This window comes from Oryzias latipes, chromosome 13, assembly GCF_053564925.1.
Source record: "Oryzias latipes strain Hd-rR chromosome 13, Olatipes_Hd-rR_3.1".
Classification (NCBI taxonomy): Eukaryota; Metazoa; Chordata; class Actinopteri; order Beloniformes; family Adrianichthyidae; genus Oryzias; species Oryzias latipes.
Window position 1 is genome coordinate 4,179,021 of NC_136249.1, and position 19,835 is coordinate 4,198,855.

Genomic DNA, 19,835 nt, shown 5'->3' on the forward strand with positions numbered 1-19,835 from the left:
TTTGGTTCGAATTGTATCTCATGGAGAGAAACTTTATAGTAAGCATGGACACACACATTTCTGGGGTCCATGAAATTAATTGTGGTGTGCCCCAAGGTTCCATCCTTGGCCCCTTGCTTTTTAACATTTACATGCTTCCTCTGGGGAATGTCATCAGGAGCCACAACATCAGTTTTCATAGCTATGCTGATGATACCCAGCTGTACATAGCTATGTCTCCTGAAGACCAATAGAAGCACTTATTAACTGTATTTTAGATGTGAAACTATGGATGGCAAATAATTTTCTGCAGCTCAACCAGGAAAAAACTGAAATGTTAGTTATCGGTCCTGAAGCCAAGAGAGAGAAAGTTTCTGAAGCTACAGGAACTTTCATTAAGTGATTCAGAAACAGTCAGAAACCTGGGCGTTATTTTTGACTCTAAGCTAACTTGGAGTCAAAAACCACCATCTGAAACAGGTGGTTCAACTGGTTTTTATCTTAGAAATATAGCTAGGGTCCGCCCACTACTCTCTTATGCTAATATTGAGATGCAAACGCATGCTTTCATCATGACTAAAATTGATTACTGTAACGTCCCGTTTGCTGGTCTTCCAAAAACCAACATTAAAACCTTCAGCTTCTCCAGAATTCTGCTGCACGAGGTCTTACAAAGACCAGGAGGCAAGCTCACATCACCCCAATTTTAAAATCCCTGCATTGGCTCCCCATATGCTTCAGGATTGATTTTAAGATACTTTTAACAGTTTTTAAATGTCTTAACGGTCTTGCACCTTCTTATTTAGCTGATCTCTCAGTAAAGTATGAACCCTCACGGACCCTGAGATCCTCTGGCACAGGTCTGTTAACCATTCCAACTGTAAAAACCAGAACCTACGGAGAAGCATCTTTTCAACAGTTATGGAAAACTCTGCCAGAGGACTTGAGAGCCGCAGAGAGCATTGAAGTTTATCAGATCTGCGTCTGACTGTGGATGATCAGAAAGGGGCGGAGCAGGGAGACTGTGGCCCCGCCCAGCATATTTTCTACATCACTGCTGAAAGCTTTTTCCAAAGGCTTTTTTCCATCTGTTCCTGAATTAAGACTTGAATAAATACACAGAAATTGAATTTTAGACTCAATTTTCTTTAATTATGTCCATCAGAAAAATGGCACACCGTTAAAAACCCAATTTTGTTTGGGTGTTTAAGGAAGTCCTGCAGTGTTCTTTCAGATCCGTTACAGCCAGCAGTGACGTGAAGCTAAAGCGGGTTGGAACAGAACCAAGTCAAAACAGCACAGGTGTTTCATAAAAAGGCTTTAATGATGGCATGTTCTGATAGTTGGAAACGGTGATGAAAGCTGGAACAGAACCAGCCACAGCCTTGACATCCACTCTCTCTGATTCTACAGTCTCTGCTCCACGTCAAAGCTGTGGTGACCCTTAATCTGTAGGCTCCACCCATCAGAGTTCTGCAGAAACAGCCTGAACATCAGTTTCCTTCGGCCTCCTGAGTCTGAAGGAAACAAACCACATCAAACAAACACTCCCCAGGATTGAAAGCAGCAAGGTTTGGGTGAAACCGTTCCGGCTGGATGCTGCGTGGCTCTGATGGAGCGCCGTCACCCGTGCGGCAGTGAGCTGCTGTGCTAAAGGTGGACGAGTCCTGGAAGACTTCTGCTGAGGACGGCAGTGCAGATGGACGGCTGACGGAGGAGGGCTCTGGGTTTCCCTGAGAGAACACAGCTTCTGAAGACTGAGCAGCTCACCAAGGTGGGGCCAGAACTTCATCTCTGAGGCAGGTATTCTGGGGGTAGACTGAACAAATTTGGGTTTTACCTCTTTCCTTCTGAAACGTTTTAAGATGCTTCTTCAAACCAGAAAGAGCTTGAAGAATGTGCTCAACCACTAACCTTCCAGACCTGGTCTCCTGTGAGGCTCTAAGCTGCTGTCGCTCTATTAGAAAGATTTTCATCTTTAAAAGAACAGCACATATGAAGAGCAATTTCCCACGTCGTCGCCCTCTTTTTGTCGCAGTTGTGTTCATGTCATCAATCCGAGCCTTTTAAGGGGATTCCAGGTCTGGTCAGAGAAAACCAACCTCAGAGGAACAAGCTGGTTGGGGCAGAAGCTGTAGAAAAAGTAGCAGGAGTAAAGCTGAAGTCCATCCTGATCCTGAGCTGCAGAGTGTTTGTGGACATCAACAGTCTGGGGTTCACTGTGGAGAGAAAGCGTGCTCACAAGAGGAAAGGCATCCCTCCTCCAGCTGGCAGAGGGAGGACCAGACTAACTCCAGAGCTGAACTGTGACAGCAGAATCACAAAGTGACCCAGTGAGAGAAGTCTGACAAAGGTCTCTAGAAGAATGACAGGTTCTTAAAACTTCACCTGAACGACCTCTAGACTTGTGGGAAGACATTCTGCAGACGCATCACGCCAAAGAGGACAAACAACGGAGAGGCACAGTGGTGGAGGGCTGATGATGTGCAGGAATGCACAGCTAACAGATTTACAAAAGACTGTGTGGCTGCAGATCCACGGTTTGCTGCGCTTCTGACAAGACGGACAAACGAAAGACAGACGATGCAGAAAGGATCCAGCTGAATGGAGCCGTGACAAAGACGTGCAACGCAAGGACTGGCTGGGTTGGTGGTCCCGCTACACGAGACCATTAACCTCACTTTTCCTCTGTCGTCATTCATCTGAGGCTGGTTTTCACAATTCCTGTCCTTGCAGGTCTCTGGAGAAATTGTGGAGTTGGTTTATCTCGGACTGTGTTCTAAAACCGCAGATTCACACTCGGTGCAGGACGCTCTTGCTTTCATTCAGCATCCTGACTCTGGAAGCAGAACAACATCCAAGGACCACACAACCAAACCCGTACAAGCTCAGAAGATCAATGTGCAGCAGAGGAAATGCTACCATCTGCTGGAGGAAGCAGACATCGTCTGCTGTTCAGGAAGATGAGAACACTTAAGAGGAAGCCGGTTCAGGAACAGGAACCATCTGATCATTGCAATAGCATTGTTCCAGGAAAGCGTTAATGCAGGGAGGGCAGCTCCCTCATTTGGAAAGTAACTGTGGGTTGTGATGCAGAGATGATGCAGTCAGAGCTGCTTCCTCCCCCAGGAAGGAAGGCGGCAGGTTCCAATCAGAGCCTCACGTCAGTACAGCTGGAATGAGGGCGGGGCCAGTCTGGACAGGAAGAACTGCAAAGGCACCACCCATGCTTCACGCTGCGTCTCCATGGAAACGTAGATATGGAGAATCTGTAGAGAGAAGTTATCACACAAGCTTCAGGACATCAGAGGAGACTCGTTGTCTTACCTCCCATCAGAACTTTGGATCAGAACTGAAATATTAGCACACGGCACATATTAGCACACGTCATATTTTAGCACACGTCATATTTTAGCACACGTCATATTTTAGCACACGTCAAATCTTGGCACATTGGAATTCCAACGGTTCTGGTAGAAAGGTCACTTTTTATTCAGGATTGTTTCAAAGGTCTCACTACGTTTAAAGGAAACCCTTCCTGGGGTAGGACCCCCCATTGGCCTACGCTTTCACCATCATCACTGGAGACACTTGACTCCCCCTCCCCTCTAAAGCCGTACTGAGTCTATGAGGAGGGCGGGGCTACTCACCATGACACAGGCTCCGCCTCCTCCTGAGGGTTGCTTCTTCTGGGCCGAGCGTCGTCCTCTGAAAGAAGAGCAGCGTTTAGCCTCACAGCTCCAACCGTGTCTTTCGTTTCCACCGTCATGCTGTGACACTTTTCACGTCAGAGTTTGTGTCGGGACTGGCTTCACGGCGCATGACGTGGAGCTTGGAGGGTCTCCTGAGGAGAGCGGCTCAGGCACAGCAGCTTTCCCCACCAACACACGTGAAGGTGAGGCTCGTGGGTCTTAAAGAATGCACTCCCCAGAATGCGGACTCTCTGAACTTGTCTTGAGGTGGAGGCAGAAGATGGTTGGATTTGCAGCTCCTTCCTCGTGTGTGGACAGAAAGGGAGCTGATAGAGAAACCCCTCGGGGACAAACTCAGACCCAGCCGGCTGATGCCAGGGTTGCCTCTGCAGACAAAGACTCTTCATCACTCCTGATTGCGGCACATGCACAAACGGCGTGGGCGTCAGAAACATTCCGGTTTGTCTCATCTGAGCCTTTCAAACCGTCTCCCAGGTGCAACAGCTTTTTCTAACATCCCAGCTTTATTGTTTGACTTAGCATGTAGAAACTAAATGATTGCAAAAAAACAGGCAGGGTGAAATGCTAATAGTGAATCATGCTAACAGCCTGCAGGTGTTAGCTTTAACAAGTCTCTGCCGTCTCCTCAGGAAGCCCAGACCACAAATCTCTACAGCTCCTCTTCTGCCACGGACCTACTACTGCACACATTCTCTATGGGACTGAAGCTTTGTGTGGGCCTGTCACTAACCTTGGTCTTCTGAAGGTCGCTCTTCACCAGGAGCGCCGTGGGTTTGGAAGACAAAGTGACGGCCCGGACCCAGTTTGGTGCCGACTGCTTGGTGTTTTCAAATTCTTCACGATTCCTCTCAGTTACAGACACGCTGAAGCTTCCCCCCACAGCATCATACTTCCACCACCATGTTTGGGTGTTCTTTGGGTTGTCCTCTCCCTTCTTCCTCCAACAGGTGGTCCTGTGGCTTGAAGGGGTCTTTTCTGCAGAAGGGCAGATTCCGGTCCAGTCCAGTGCAGAGCTACAGTGATGGTCTTTGTTGAGACTACGATTCCTGATTTGGCCAAGTCACTGACCGGTGTGTTGGCAGTTGTTCAGGGTTTGTAGACACATCTCTGACTGGTTTCCTTTCCAGAGTGCCGGCCTTGTTCTGTACTGTGAGGCTCTCACTCCAGTCCTTGACACTTGGAGTCACTGTGCTACCTTTCCTTCTCCTGCCATGTGAGCGTCAACACTCCTTTTTCTTTTTTTTTTGTTGTTTTCCCAGTGACAGTTAAAACCTGTATGAGGTTTTTATACGGTGTGTGCACAGCAGCAGTTACCGGGATGGACACTTACCAGACGGGTTCACCTCGACTTCCTCCAGAAGGTTGGCTGTAGAGTTGGCGGTTCCCAGTCTGCCAGCAGAGTTAAGGCAAGTTCATTCAGTGAGGTTTTCTGAACGGCCTCCACCCTTGAAGGTGGTGTTTGGTGAAGGATACAAATGATGCTTCAGGAGCAGCCGCTTCTTTGCCTTTCTCCTCTTGGTCCTCTCAGAAAAGGTCCTGGCGATTTCAAACAGCTTCTTCCGTGTTGCTGCAGGAGAAAGACAGTTGGATCACCACCGGAACGGCACGCCGCCGGGCCCCAGCAGAGGTGGCCGCAGTAACCCCAGCTTACATTTGCCCATGAGCTTGAGCTTGTCCCTGAACAGGGCGTCCTCTGAGGCAGCCTCCACTGACGCTGCAGAGCACTGATGCCCTGTAGACACACAACAGCACTGACTACACAAAAAACACAACCACACAAACCGAGTCGCAGCAGATCCGCAGAAACCAGAGAAAGCTGAATGAGCGATATCTACCTGGGAAACTCTCCAAGCTGGATGAGTGATGGGACTTTGCTTTCTTTGACTCATACTTCAAGCGATCTAGAACGGAGAGAGCAAACGTCATGGTGGCCGATGGCGTGATGCTACAGGGATGGGCAGCAGAACGGCAACATGCGTCTGAGCCTGCTCATTCATTCAATTGCACACAAAAAAGTCCTCAGAGCAGCAGAACACATTTTTCTGTTTCTGGATTTTAAGCTCCAGTTAAAGACAGACAAAAACCTAAAAACATTTTAAGAAGCCAACAGTTTAGCATCATCAAAGACTTCTGTCAATCTGTGTTTCTGAAAGTTTCTGTTATTAAAATAGTGTTTCTCAAATAGTGGGGTGCGCCCCCCTGGCAGTAGTGGCGGTTTTAGGGACAGGTAATGCGGGCAATTGCCCGGGGCGCAAATTTAACGGGGGGCGATGGTGACAGTGGCTCAGTGCTTGGAAAAAAATCTGGTCCACTATTGGTTTCCTATTATCTGTTCTATCACAGAGTTTGTAAAAGCCTGAAACTGTGAATTACCGTCCCTGCAGTTGCGTGTTCCCGTCTCCTGCGTGTGTGAGAACGAAAAGGGAGGGGTGGGGGGCACAGGCTGCAGGTGGAATGGGGCACACGGAGAGCTGGAAAGTGCAACACCAGGATCATCATGTGCCTTTAGATGACTCAGCTCATGCTTATATTGTCATTCTTTATGAACTATTGTAGACCTTTTGGTGACGTCTTTATTTTCCATCAGTGTATTCTTTGTCTGCCTGTGGTTTCGTTGGTGTCAGTACTTGACATACAGACAGCAGATAATGCAGGAAAACAGCTGCACTTTATGAGATCAGAAATAAACAATCCATTGTTTATTCATTTAGAAAGAAAAAATCAGCACATTGTTTTTTATCTATTTCTTCAGACTAAAAACATTAAATATATTGGTGCTGCTGTTTTAATGTTTCAGATCAATTTACATTTAATATTTATTGTTTGAATTATGTTTCTCAGCATCAAATGGTTCAGTTGGTCAAAATGTTTCTAGTTTAAATAAAAGACCGAAAGATTTTTTACTATTTTTACTATTTAAGCTTCTTTTCTGCTTTAGACTATTACAGGGTTTCTGTGTGGCTAAATAAAGTTAATATTTGTTGAAAGTAGATTTATATTCTGTTTTTCTTTTGTTAATGTTAAAAGATACAATTTTAGGTATACTTACACAATGTTTATAGATCCTAACCTATATATTGTCACCGTGCAAGAGTGTGGGGGTGTGTGCGTGTGTGTGTGGGGGGTTAGGGGGGGCGCAAAACATTTTCTTTTTCCTGGGGGGGGCCTTGCAAAAAATAATTGAGAAGCACTGTACAAAAGGGACATCAGCCTTTCGCTGCCTCCAATTCAAAGCAGGTGACATGTTACCCACTGCTGGAGTCCAGGGGGAGGAGCTGTCTGAAGGGGCGGGGCCTGGTCTAGGTAAACGTGTAAACAGGACTCAGTGAGGAGACAAACTGGACTGACTCAGGAACAGCTCTGTTTCAGCGCTACGGCTGCTTGTGCTGAAGCTCTGAGGCTTCGTTAGCAGACAAGCACAGGTGATGAAACCCCCTCCGTCGGCGGCGGCGGAGGCAGACTCCGTGACAGCTTCTCTGGTGAACAGCACATGTTCTCTGGTTTCTTGTGGATCAGCTGTCAGACTACAGGACTACAGGAGCTGCAGAAGGTCAGTTCTCAGACAGACTCTGCGGGGTTTTGGGAAACTATCAAAGATTAAAGCTCCTCAAGAAAAACTTCCAACAGCACACCTCTACCAAACTCAATCTAAAGGGGAAAAAAAAGTCTTATTTTCTGTCTAGCAAGAAATATAATCTTATCAAGAAAGTTTTTAATAGCAAAACATGTCTCAGTTCTATTAACCCTGAACCCTCCGATTCTATAGCAGAGAAAACCAGCCTTGCACTGATATGCAACACTTTAGAGTCACACAACCAACGTAAACCCTTTGTTAGAAAAGTGCTGCATAACGGCACAAAGCAGCTCTTCTCGTTTTGGATGTTATGTTTTGAAGAGTTACAGCAGCTCAAAGAGTGTGTGTCATTTTGGTGTTGCCAGCCAGATTTCCATTATTAAAGGGCTCAAACTTGTTGACATCCTGAAGTTCTTTCAGGAGCATCTCCAGACCCTGCAGAGTTAAACCTGTCGGAACTGCAACACCTCTGGGTGCTCAACCTCTGTGGTTTTTTCAGACTGCCGGTTCGGTGCTGAAAAAAAGTCTCCAACAGAAAACCTCCCCAGTCTTCCATGGTTGGACCATGAAGCTCCTCTTTCTACATCAACATGAACTCCGGCTGAACCTCTACCTTTCTCCAAGGCCATGAGGAAGTCGCGGTTCCTCTGCAGTTCTCTCATGAACTCCTCGTTCTGCAAGAACAGGGCGATGCGCTCGTCCTCCAGGTACTGCTTCAGTTTCTCGTCCTGCCCCACAGCTCCGGGCAAACCTAGCCCTCCAGTGCTCCCTGCAGCTCCAGACCCAGAGCGAGATGCCCGCTGGCTTATGGAGGACATCGAAGAGGAGGAGGATGAGGGGCGAGATGGGCTGCTTTGTAAGCTCTGCAGAAAGACAGACAAGTCACTGAGATCTGCAGTCCACAGCAACAAAGCTGCAAGACCCGAAAGACCTTCAGCACACCCGAAAAGACGGAACAATGTTCAACAATAGTGAACATGAACAGCAGCCATTATTTAGTACAACATTGCTGTAAACAGGATCAAAAATGAATAAGTCAAGTAGCTGCAGGCACATTGGTATTAACTCTTGAAAAACAAAGCCATAGCCATCGCATTATTTAAAAAATAGTTGTAAATCAGATATTCACTCAGTGAACTAATTCTAGTGTCTTTGTTAAAAATAAATGAACCATTTAGTGCAAATGTGGTGGAAACAAAAATCAAGTAGCTAGGAACTTTCCTTTAAGTTATTTATGAAATAAACTACTTTAAAAATAAATGACCAGGGATAAAATCCATGAACTTAAAGTGCATCTAAAAGCAGGGCTCCAGACTAACTTTTTTCACTAGCAGCACAGTGGCGCATAACTGAAAATTTTAGGGGCACAACCAGAAAATTTAGGGGCGCATACCGTAAATCAACCTGCTAACCAAATCTACTAATTTCCACTGTATTACTAATAAATACTTTAATAATAGATGCAGAAATTACAATGTGCCGTTTCAAATTCAGTGTCACATTTTATTCTTCACTTTTGAAAATGCAACAAGAAGGTAAACTGACAGCACCATCGCTGTCATGACAGTACAAATAAGTAAAGAAAACGGATGGAAATTTATCTTTGTGACACCAAATAGGTGCAGCCAAGATGCACAATAAGCGTGTTTGAGATCACCCAGGTGAACTCGACGCTGCACAGATCACCTGGTGTGAGACATATATTTTTGTTTTTGCTCCAACATCACCTGTCAATCATCACAAAGATATAGCGAGAAAGGGGTGGGAGCAAGGGGCAAACCTACCCGGACACAGCTGGAAACTGAACTGACTGAAAGCTGCCCTACAGACTACAAAACAATGCATTATGGGACATGTGTCCTGATGGTTTTTGTAGTGGAGTGATTAATTAAAATAATTTAAAATACCAATTCATTAAAAAAGGCTACATACATCACAAAACATTAAAATAATCATAAAATATATAATAACACAGATCATACTAAGGGGGAGAAGAATATTAAAACTAAATTGAATGTTAAGGACAACTCCAATTTCCTGTTCTCTTTCAGTCTTGCTGCAGATTCGCTTTCATCTCACAGCCCCCCCGCCTGGTGTCCCCAACGATCCAGGCGAGGTGCCGGTTCGTCTGAAACACGTCTATCGTTGCATTTTCCCCACGTATTTTCAGTGTGTCTAAGACTAATGTTGTTTTTGCTCGAGCGTGTTTAAAGTTCAAGCCCCGTTAGCTGTCACGCATGTACGCGTGGGACATTTATTCTCCTCAGCTGACCCGACTCCCGCGGGACGGTGAGCTGCCGTAACAGCCGTGCATAACCGTTTGATGCGCCGCCGTAACCGTCACCAAAACCTAAACCTTCCTCCGGTTCTGTGCGGCCCAGAGAAAAGTTCAGCACGGACTGCATGTATTTAGAAAATTACGAGCGAATAAATACGTTCTAAAGGAAAGTAAGGAACTCCTTAATGTGGTCCGGGGAGGGAGGGGGCTGTCAGGTTTCCTGCTTTCAAGCCCTGTCATTGTCACACCCCCAAGAGTCATTTACCCCACTGTGATTGGTTGGTCATCTCCGCACACGACAATGAAAAAGTGTCATTCATACAAACTGGCGGGCTGCAGTAACATTAAACCTTCATATTAAGGCGGGGACCGCAAAATATCATCTTGGGGGCAGCAAATAGCCTGCGGGCCGCGAGTTTGAGACCCCTGCTGTACACTCTGGCACTGGTACACTAGCTGCAGGTCGGAAGAACGAATCAATAGTTCGCTTGCTCATAGCTCAGACGCACATATCAGGTTGTGATGATATTTGTCTCCGTTTCCTTCCCACAGATGTTTACGCGCGCTCGATTATCTCTAGGCCCCTCCCCCTCCACGCATTTTAGCCACTCACAGTGGCTTTCCCTATTCTTCTCACACGCAGTGGCCGCCTCACACACAGGCATCACGCGAGAGTGTACGTGCTCGCGTTTCATAAGTATGTGCGCGAGTGTGTGTGTGTGTTTGCGTGCGTGTGCGCTCGCGTCTCATTGATTATTTCATTGATCATTGACGTGCCCCTTCCAAGTTTAATGTATCAAAAAATACGTAGGGTGGGGGAGGCAAATTTGCTGGTTGCGCATGTGCGACTGGATGTAAAATTCAGTCGCACACTCTCAAATTTTGGTCGCAAAATGCGACCAATTGCTCGCAGTCTGGAGCCCTGAAAAGTAAACATCTTTGTGAACAACACGTTTGGGGAAAAGCTGCATGTGATGTATGTTTATATGTTCATGTTTTTCTGGAGAACCACAGGCTTTTTAGCCTCAAGTCGCTCGTCTACCTCTTGAGGAGAAGGGGGGTCTAAGGGCAGGGATGCCCCTCTTTCTGCTGTTTCCATGTCAACCATAGCTCTGGTCTGGGCGTACAGTGCAGGGATCATTGTTTCAGTATTTCTGAGAGGGAATGTCAAAGCGTGGCTCTGATGCATTCAATAAAAACCCAAACCCCTGGTTCTCCACCTGCTGCAGGGACGGAGCCCCTTGTTCATGTAAACAGCAATCCCGTTTGTTATTGCCTCTGCTCTGGCAGAAGACGGTGGTAGCTTCTCCTGGATAAAGGTATCCATGCCGGGCTGTGTCGGATTCAGGCCAGCAACAACCACGGCTTTCTCACACAACTCCGTTGATGCAGCTTCAGTACTGCTGGCACGTCTTTTAACTTGCTGCTCTCAGTATTCTCCTTGTTTTTCCCCTCCGCCATCTTTGTTTGAATGTGTATTCTTCTTCGTTCGCCCGCGACAGCCAATCTCACAACAAGCGCCCCCTATCGACCCTCTGAAGAATCGTTTTACCAAAGGATGGTTAATGTAACGTTTTACAGGGTCTTCAAACGTAAATAAAAGGTCGATACTTGACGAAGACGCATCGAGAATCAATCACGGGACTAAATATCACGATATATCACCATATAGATATTTTGGCACACCCCTAATATTAGGGTAAAACATGTACAGCTTAACACATTAACATAAATACAAGTGGTCCGGACATGTGCGAACAGTCACTTTCTGACTGACATTAGTGAAAAGCAGTCAGAAACACAGAAATGTTCCATTTCTGTGAGGAAGGGACTGGACCAAATGAAGAAGCCCTCAGGATCGCCTGGTTTCCCTCCCACAAATGACCCCAGTGAACCCTTCCCAGCGGTTACCTTCATGCTGTCCAACTGCTGTGGCAGGATCCTCAGGAAGTCCTCTGGAAGGTTCCCGAGCAGGGGGGGGTTCCAGTTCCTGTAGCTCCGAGCCTGCTGATGGCCTTCTGCTTCAGGAGCTTCAAACCTACAAGAGTTCACAGACAACACTGGCAGCTCCTCACCAATCACCTTCATAGGTGGCCTCATCAGTAGTGTTATAGAAGGTCTTGCACACCAGTCAGTGCTGGTGTACCACAAAGCTCTATGCTTGGCCTCTTCCTTTTCAGTTTGTGAGCCTAAAGCTCTTAGACAGATCAACAGTTTATTGGAACTGGACACAAACAGTGAGGCCAACAAAGTAATTGGCAGTAAATAATTTAGTAAGTTCTCCCTCGAAAATGAGGAGGTCTGTAATGTCCTTCATAGATACACTACAACGTAGACGGACAAAAAAAAGAATCTGGTAAATCCCATTGTTAGATCGGTTTACATATTACTTTGTATAATGGTGCAGAAAATAAGCAGTTGGTTATCAACAAATGTTCACTTCAACACTTTGAAATGTAACTGGTTTCAGTGACAAGAGGTCAAATGTTTCCTCCAAGTCTTTACCAGACTATAGCTGCCATTGTGGTCCATTCCTCCATACAGATCTCCTCAAGAGCGGTGCTGTTTTGGGGTCATCGCTGGCCACAGATTCTCTATTGGATTGAGGTTCAGGGGCTTGTTGGGACACTGCTGAACCTTAAAATGCTGTTAACGTGGCCACTCCTTTGTCCCCCAGGTGACGTGGTCAGGATCATTGTCACACTGGAAGATGCAGCCATGTTTTATCCTCCATGCTCTCACTGATGGTTTTGCCCAGGATTTCACTATACATGCCCCCACTCATGCTTTACCCAACACAGATCCATTGTCCGGTCCCCCTTTCAGAAAAGCAACCCCAAAACATGATGTTTTCACCCCCGTGTTTCACAGTGGGAATGCTGTTTATTCTCAGCATTCTTCCACTTCCAAACACAACAAGTAACGAGTTTCACTTTGGTCTCATTTGACCAAATGTCCTCTGGACCATCCAGATGGTCTCTGGCAGACTTTTGCCGGGCCTGGACATGAGCTGGTTACGCTTTAGGACACTGTGGGAGTTTAACCCAGAACCTTTGCTACTGTGGTCCCAGCTCTCTTCAGGTCATTGACCAATCCACTTGTGTCGTTCTGGGCAATTTCCTCAAGGAAGTAGTAACAGGTCTGTGAGGGCCAGAACTCCTCCTCATATTAGCTGCTAAACAGTCTTTTTCCAGCAGCAGACTCTACTTCCTGAGGACACAAAGGTCCTTCAACGTGTGCAGCAGGATGCTAGAGATTTTCTACCAGTCTGTTATTCTCATTAATAGACTGAACAAACTGATCAGAAGAGCTGGCTCCGTAATCGGATGTAAAATGGACACATTTGAAGCTGTGATGGAGAGGAGGACTTTAAATAAGCTGGTATCCATCATGGATAATCCGGAGCATTCTCTCCATCCTGTTCTTGACAGTCAGTGGAGCTCCTTTTCATAGAGGCTTGGGCAGCTTCACTGTCACACCAACCGCTACAGGAGACCATTCCGACCTCACTCCATTGGACTCTAGAACTCGTCATCCATTTGCAATAGATAAACTCATTTAAGCCTGTCTGTTTTTCTCCAGAGCTGTCATGCAATACAACTGTTTTTCACTGATGTTTCTATTTCTGATCGATTGATCTGTTCTCTCTTGTCACCCATTGTTTGTGTGTTTGTATCTTGAGCCTAACGCTGACACTGCAACAACCCAGTTTCCCAAGCTGGGATCAACAAAGTATCTTTATCTTGCACCAATACACAGATCAATTCTTTAAAAATAAACATGTATTTTCCTGCATTAGAACTAGCACCAATGGGATTAGCTCATAACGAAGACAAGACCTCCTTCTCACCTTGGCGGCGGTGTAGGCGGAGCCTCTGGGTACTTCCTGTCGTAAATGTGCATGTCATACGATGGTGGGGAGTAAACAGGTGGTGGTTCTTCATCTGAACTATCAGGTTCCAGACTTCGCTCTAAAATCTGGGAAGAAAACCATCTTTGTTTAGTGCCATCGTCTTCAGCCTTAGGCCTGACATCCTTTGGATGCAGTCTTCTCCACCTTCCACCAGAGTCAACATCACACAAAACCACAATTAACCTTCATACAAGCTGCTTGTATCTCAAGTGGTATGCACTGCAGTGTGGTCACACGTCTTCCCATTGATACATTGAGAATTACTTGGAGGGTATTCATGGTTTCAATCCCTTGTTGACTTTGTCCATTTAAATGTAAGACTTAAAAACTTTGGGAAATGTTTTAGTCCTTCTTCCTGGTCTTCATTCCCAGTGGGCCCAGGAGAAGACCACCAGACCTACATCCGTCTGGACTTCTGCTGTCTGAATGCCACGAGGCAAAATGCAGTTCTGGTTTTAGAAACAAGAGGACCTTTTTGTTTATAGGCCAGTGATTTTCCGTGGTGCTCAACCCTGAATAGAAGCGTCACCAAGGAGCTCAGAGGGACTTCACCAGAACAAAGAGTCCATGATCAGCCGTCACAGCTGGAAGGACGACAGGTCTTCAAATATCAACACCTTATCTGCACCAAAACAGAAATGATATGGGGCTGCACTTCAAAGCAGATCTGGTTCTGTGGACCGGTGAGGTCCAGAGGCCAGGACGACGAGGCACTCACATCCAGTCCTCAAATGCCCCCTTTTTCTCTCCATACAGCGCCCACACTTCCTGCCTGTAATGGAATCATACAGGATCCACCGGGGATCCAGGTTTTACGGCAGAACTAACAGAGAGATGACTTAACCCTTGTGCTATCGTAGCCACTTTATCATTGGGAGTTGGGTCATCTAGACCCACTAGACAGTGCTCTAAACCTTTTTTCTTCAATGATTTGTGATCTTCACTGGTGTCCATGGATTACATGAAATCTTTCCACCTTTATCCACCTTTGTCATGGTAGGGAGAACACGTCAATGTAAGGGGGGGGGTCATCTGAGACAGCACAAGGGTTAAAAGTATTTCAGGAACTCGCTGTGTTCAGATCCAGATGGAACTCCACACTAAATGATGCTCCTAAAAGAAATCTGTTTTAAAGAGGTTTATAGGAGTTCTCTTCAGGTCAGAGTGGCATGGATTTTAAACTCTGTGCTTCCTCTAACGGGGATGAGGAAGACCTCTGCTATCTAATTTAATCCTGAACTCTCATTCTGAGCATTTTCCACGGTCTGTACTAAATGTTTGGTGGTCTGCCACAGATCCGCTGCGCTCTGAAGATCAGCCAGCGTCAGCAAAGCAACTTTATGTTTATTTTTTAAGGTGTAAAGTTGACTACGGGTTCTGATCAGTGTGGAGGGGGTCCCGAGCTGAAAGCCTTCCCCCTGACCTCTGCTGGGATGCTGTCATCCGAGTCGGAGCTGTCGTCGGAGCCCTGTCCGTCGATGCTCATCTGCAGCAGCTGGTCGATGGTTGCGTCCACGGCGCCGTTGTTGGAGCGCAGCACGCACTCAATCACCTCATAGTCCATGGAGGGGAACATAGTCTTGAAGTCTTCCATGGCCTGGTTGAACTCCAGCCGTCTGACCTGCCGGTTGGGCCTGCTGTTGTTGAGCTGTCCCGGGGTGCCGCCGCCCCCTCCACCCCCACCGCTGCGAGAACCTCCATTGCTGCTGCGCCTGAACAGGCTGGTCATGCTCTGGCCGTGGTGCTGCCGACCGACCAACAGGATGGCTCCTCTGACGTCTTCAGCAGAGCTCACGGCTGCTCGCTCATCTGAGCTCCTCTAACTTCCCCTGACGCTTTCCGAGTCCAGCATGGCCGTGTCCTGATGGAGCGCAGAATAAGGAGGACCTGTGCTGATGCTGGGTATAGTTGTCGAGCACGGCTCAGAGCCTAGCCAAAGGGGCGAAGCCAATAACACTCCAGTGCTGGTTAGAGGACAGCTGCATTCTCACCCCGCGGTCATCACCTGCAGAGAGAGCAGACAGGAAGTGAGGCAGGAAGCAGCATGTGGGCTACTTCCTTTCATCGGGGTCACCCACAGAAGCCCGGCTCTGTCAGAAAGCTGACCTGTTCCCAACATTCAGCAAAGGTTAGCCCACGTATGGCGGACCCGTCCTGCCCGGCAGGGTCCAACCGTCTCCAGCACCACATGTCCCGACTGAGCTCCTCAGGTCTGCACTCCGATTCTTTCTGTACGCATCACTACAGGGGCTCTGCCCCCCAACAAATGTCTGCTCATCACCTTCCTTAGAAAACTTCTATGTTCAGGCTTTCTGATTTTGGTAGTTTCTCTTATGTTTAAATGCTTGAGGTTTGCCTTTTCGATGTGAAATATGGCGTAAAGTTTCTTAAAGAATATAAGTCATTTTTCTTTTAAACAGGAAGGACTCCACATCCTCTGGACTGTGAAGAAAACAGTGTTAGCGCCACCTGTGGACAGATCTTCTGGGCTTCACAAATGTAATGAACAGAAGTCCACACAGTTATTTGGGACGCCTTCATTCAAAAATGGTCCTTACATCGGTTTAAAACAGTTAAACATCTCCTAAAAAAAGAATTGTTTCACATCTGACAGAAGCAGTCTGTAAGAAAATTCGAGATGAGTCACCAAAAGGTTAAAAACATCTGGACAAACATCTGCATCTGAAGCAGACAACAGGTCAAGGATCACCTGAAAGACACTGCGTTGCTGCTGTCACAGATGCCCGACTGGACCGGTGCTGGTTCAGAACGGAGGTTCTGGTGTCAGTGAGGGCAAAATGTTTTCCCTTCTTTCCGTGGGGCCGAGCATCACTGCTAAAATACTAGGGGTGTTATATATCGCGATAGTCCATTTGATGATACTTGTTTGGATTCCAAATTCTGTCAGGATGATATTCATTTAATTATTTCTGAGCGTCCTTCAGTGTCTGACTCTTGTCTTCACTTCAACCTCCAACCACTAGTTGGCAGCAGAGAACATGGAGCCTCTTTGAGCAGCTCTACACCACAAAACTACAAGACCTCAGAGAAGCAGCTGGTTCTGTTGCTATCAGACATGAACGACTTTGTTTTTACTTAGAATGGATACAGAACCCAAACTCTGTTCCATGTTGCTGTCAGTATCGTATGAAAACACGGATTGTGGTTCTTTGGACAAAATGCTGTCTGCAAAGCGGGCCAAAGTTCTGCAGAACCTCCCAGCAATAGATTCTAGTTCTGATAGATCAGAGTGATGTGTCCAATCGTCGTGGCGATGAGCGTTAAAGTCCGTGTTTACTTCCACGTGTGAGAAAGTGCAGCTGCAGAGCAGACTGTCATGGAAATAAAGCATCTTAGCCACATTAAAGCTCTTCATCCTGTCGTGCTGCCTCATCATCACTTTGTTTGTTCCCCCCTTTATATTTGAAGTTCCATTCAGACTCCTGAACTGTTTAAAAATATTGGAGAAGCTACATTAAGCGATACTGAAAATAAACAGCACTTTATTGACTCAATCATACTTTTACAACCTTATTGGTTAAGAAACAGTCATAGGAGAAGAAGAATTTTCTTGTTGAAATCAGACAATGCTGACTGTTCCCTTTCTATATTTAAAGTTACCAAAATAAAAGCCCTATGAGTTTGTTTGGGCAAAACTTCTATATGAGATACAGTTGCAGTGCTTAACATCGTTAAATAAACGGAATTTGAGAATTTTATTAAAATGGGAGACGTATTGAAATTCAGGTAGAGTTTTTCTAAGTCGTGTTTTTTATGAAAAAGAAAGAAAAAGTGTTCCGGTACGATATCGGGATACGTATCGGATCACCAGACTCTTGCCAGTTCACACCCCTATAAAATACTGACTTGATCCCAATTAGGATTCAACTGAATCTGGTTTGAATTTCAATGCAGAACTCCAACAAAGGAGAGGCTCTCTTGAATAAATGGACTCATTCTCACATCAGGGACACAAAAGCTGGTTGTTTCTGTCCAGTTCCTGAGCATTTTTGATCATTGATGGAATCCGCTATGATCGTGTTGGTTTTTTTCTGCTGGATGACAGAGCTAAAGTGGATCCTGGTCCACTTCAACCACCAGAACCTCCCATCAGTCTGGATAGAGGAGCACACATGCAGGGACGCCGTCCCACCTGCAGCAGCCCCTCAAACCACCACACCTCCTCTTTAAAGCGCCTCCTCCTGTGTTCACCACTATGGGGTCAAAGGTCAAAGTGACTTAAGAAGCTCCACAGAAATTCTGGTGAAGAAGCTCTGGAATCTTTCACTCTCGTCTCCTTTGGAATCCTCTGCACTTTCACAGCTCTGACCTTCAGATCAAGTCCTGCTATCTAGAACCGCGGGCTCCGGTTCTGCTCCGCACTAAACAAAGGACTCGTGGAAACGTCACGCACACGTACGCGCGCGCACGCACACACACACACACACACACACACACACACACACACATACATAATCACTGTTCGGTCATGTGTTCCCCGCTACGTTACTCCTGGACACTGGGTCGCGTTCGGTTTGATCATAGATTGGGTTCGACCCGAAGCACATTATGTTAGCGGGCTAACGGTCCGTTCCGGAGCGGCTCCAGACGGACCAACGGTCCGGTCCGGAGCGGCTCAAGGCGGGCTAACGGTCCGCAGGGGAGGAAATCCACGCACGTTTTTCACGGCGTTCAACATTATGAACTCCGTCGCAAGAACGGCTCCGGTGCCGCCGTGTTAGCTTCCGGCTAACTAATCAGAACCAGACCCGGCCGGTGCTCCGAGTCCGGTAAGGCCTTCCTACGTCCTCACACCGACGCACGCAGCGAAGCGATCCCGAAGGACGAAAAACAACCATTTCCGTTCAACAAAACAAGCTGACCCACTTTCCCGCCGCGGCGTCGTTGTGTTGACGGTGGGGGCAGCTGCCCGGACCGGACCACCATGACGCCGAGCCCCGCGCTCGGAGCCGGGGGGGAGCAGAGCGGCGTCCGTCCGTGTTTGTCTCACCTGCTGAGGAGCGACCAGCCACGGAGCCGCTCCCGGCTCGGGGGCCTTAGTCTTGCAGAAAGCGTTCAGGGAAGACCGCGAGTCGGAGCAGGACAGTACCGGGAGGACCCGCTGAGGGACAGTGATCCAAACTCACCAGCCCGGAAGTGCACCGGTGGCCTTCAAAATAAAACACCAGTGGAAGCTGTGATTGTTCACTTTCAAAACAAAAGTCTGTTTTTATGTCTTAATTACAAATTGTGTAATAATACAATAATCCAATAATACATGAAATATATATTTAAAAAATGAAATAAATACCTTGCATTTGGGATATTACTGAAGCTATAAAGTAGGAACATGTGCATTTTGTACATTTAGAGAAAAATGGACTATGAAAGATTATGCAAAAGTACCCAATTTCATCTCAAGTGCATTGATTTGTTGATTCAGCAGTTTGCTGGCACACTAAAGCAAAAGTGTTTGTTTATAGTAGGGGGGGGGAAATGTGGAATTCCCTGGAGAATCAGTTAAAAGGCTTTCAAAGTATTATTCAGTTTAAACGGATATATAAAACTAAACAATTAGATTGTACAAACTTGACTGTTGAATGGAAAGTTTGGAATGTATGTACTGAATGAATGGAGCGTATTTACCGTGTTTATTTAAAATGTATATGGTGACACTTGGGCACAGGTGATGGTGTGAGAAATGTTAAAATTACGCAATGTTTAAAAGGGAGTAGACAATTATAAGAATAGATTTCGTCAATTCTGCTACTTTCCAATCGTAAAAATGTTCAATAATGAACAACAAACGTGTAAACATATTTGACAATCAACAATTTTCATGAAAGGAACAAATAAATAAATAAACAACACTGTTGAATTCTTTCAGCTACAGGTAACTGCAGACCATTTTTTCAAACATTTTTTGTGTAAACTGCATTTGTAGTGCCGTAAAAGATAAACACTGGAACGTCTGTATTTAGACATTTCTATAAACCCCTTTTGTATTTGAGGCTAAGCCTTATTTATAACCATATCTATATACATCTCCCCCGTGAACCACCACCTTAACATGGTGGGGGAGTTTGAGAGCTTGAGTGATCCCAGGAGCTCAGCTGTCTGGGGCTTAAGACCCTGGTAGGGTCTCCCATGGCAGACAGGCCCCCTCCTGGCCTGTCTGCCACCAAGTTATGTTGCCCGGATTGGCGACATAACTGGAGTCAGGCCTGGGGTTGGGGCTTGCAGGCGAGCGCCTGGTGACTGGGGTTCTTCTCACGGGCCCCAGTCGGGCTCAGCCTGAAGAAGTGACATGGAACCACCCTCACATGGGCCCACCACTAGTAGGAGACCTCAAAGGGGGCCGGTGAAATGTGGTTTGGG

The 19,835-nt window shown here is 46.6% G+C and overlaps 1 protein-coding gene across 8 annotated transcripts; it reads right to left on the reverse strand.

The window, feature by feature from the left end:
* Positions 1-1,109: 1,109 nt before the first annotated feature.
* Positions 1,110-18,660, reverse strand: cuedc1b (CUE domain containing 1b). 8 transcript variants are annotated; one of them, XR_013647133.1, is made up of 12 exons: positions 18,469-18,660; positions 14,881-15,462; positions 13,395-13,522; positions 11,456-11,582; positions 7,880-8,129; positions 5,528-5,593; positions 5,344-5,424; positions 5,166-5,259; positions 5,023-5,081; positions 3,630-3,687; positions 1,894-3,248; positions 1,283-1,798 (listed from the first exon to the last, which is right to left on the reverse strand). XR_013647133.1 is itself a non-coding variant. In XM_011483025.4 (11 exons), coding segments are annotated over exons 2-11 (1,170 nt in total). In that variant the 5' UTR covers positions 15,187-15,462; positions 18,469-18,660; the 3' UTR covers positions 1,110-3,247. The 8 variants fall into 8 exon arrangements, 6 of the variants coding, with proteins under 6 accessions (XP_011481327.1, XP_078785728.1, XP_078785730.1 ...); XM_011483025.4 differs by having other exon boundaries at positions 1,110-3,248; XM_078929602.1 differs by lacking the exon at positions 18,469-18,660 and adding an exon at positions 15,564-17,819 and having other exon boundaries at positions 1,110-3,248.
* Positions 18,661-19,835: the final 1,175 nt, after the last annotated feature.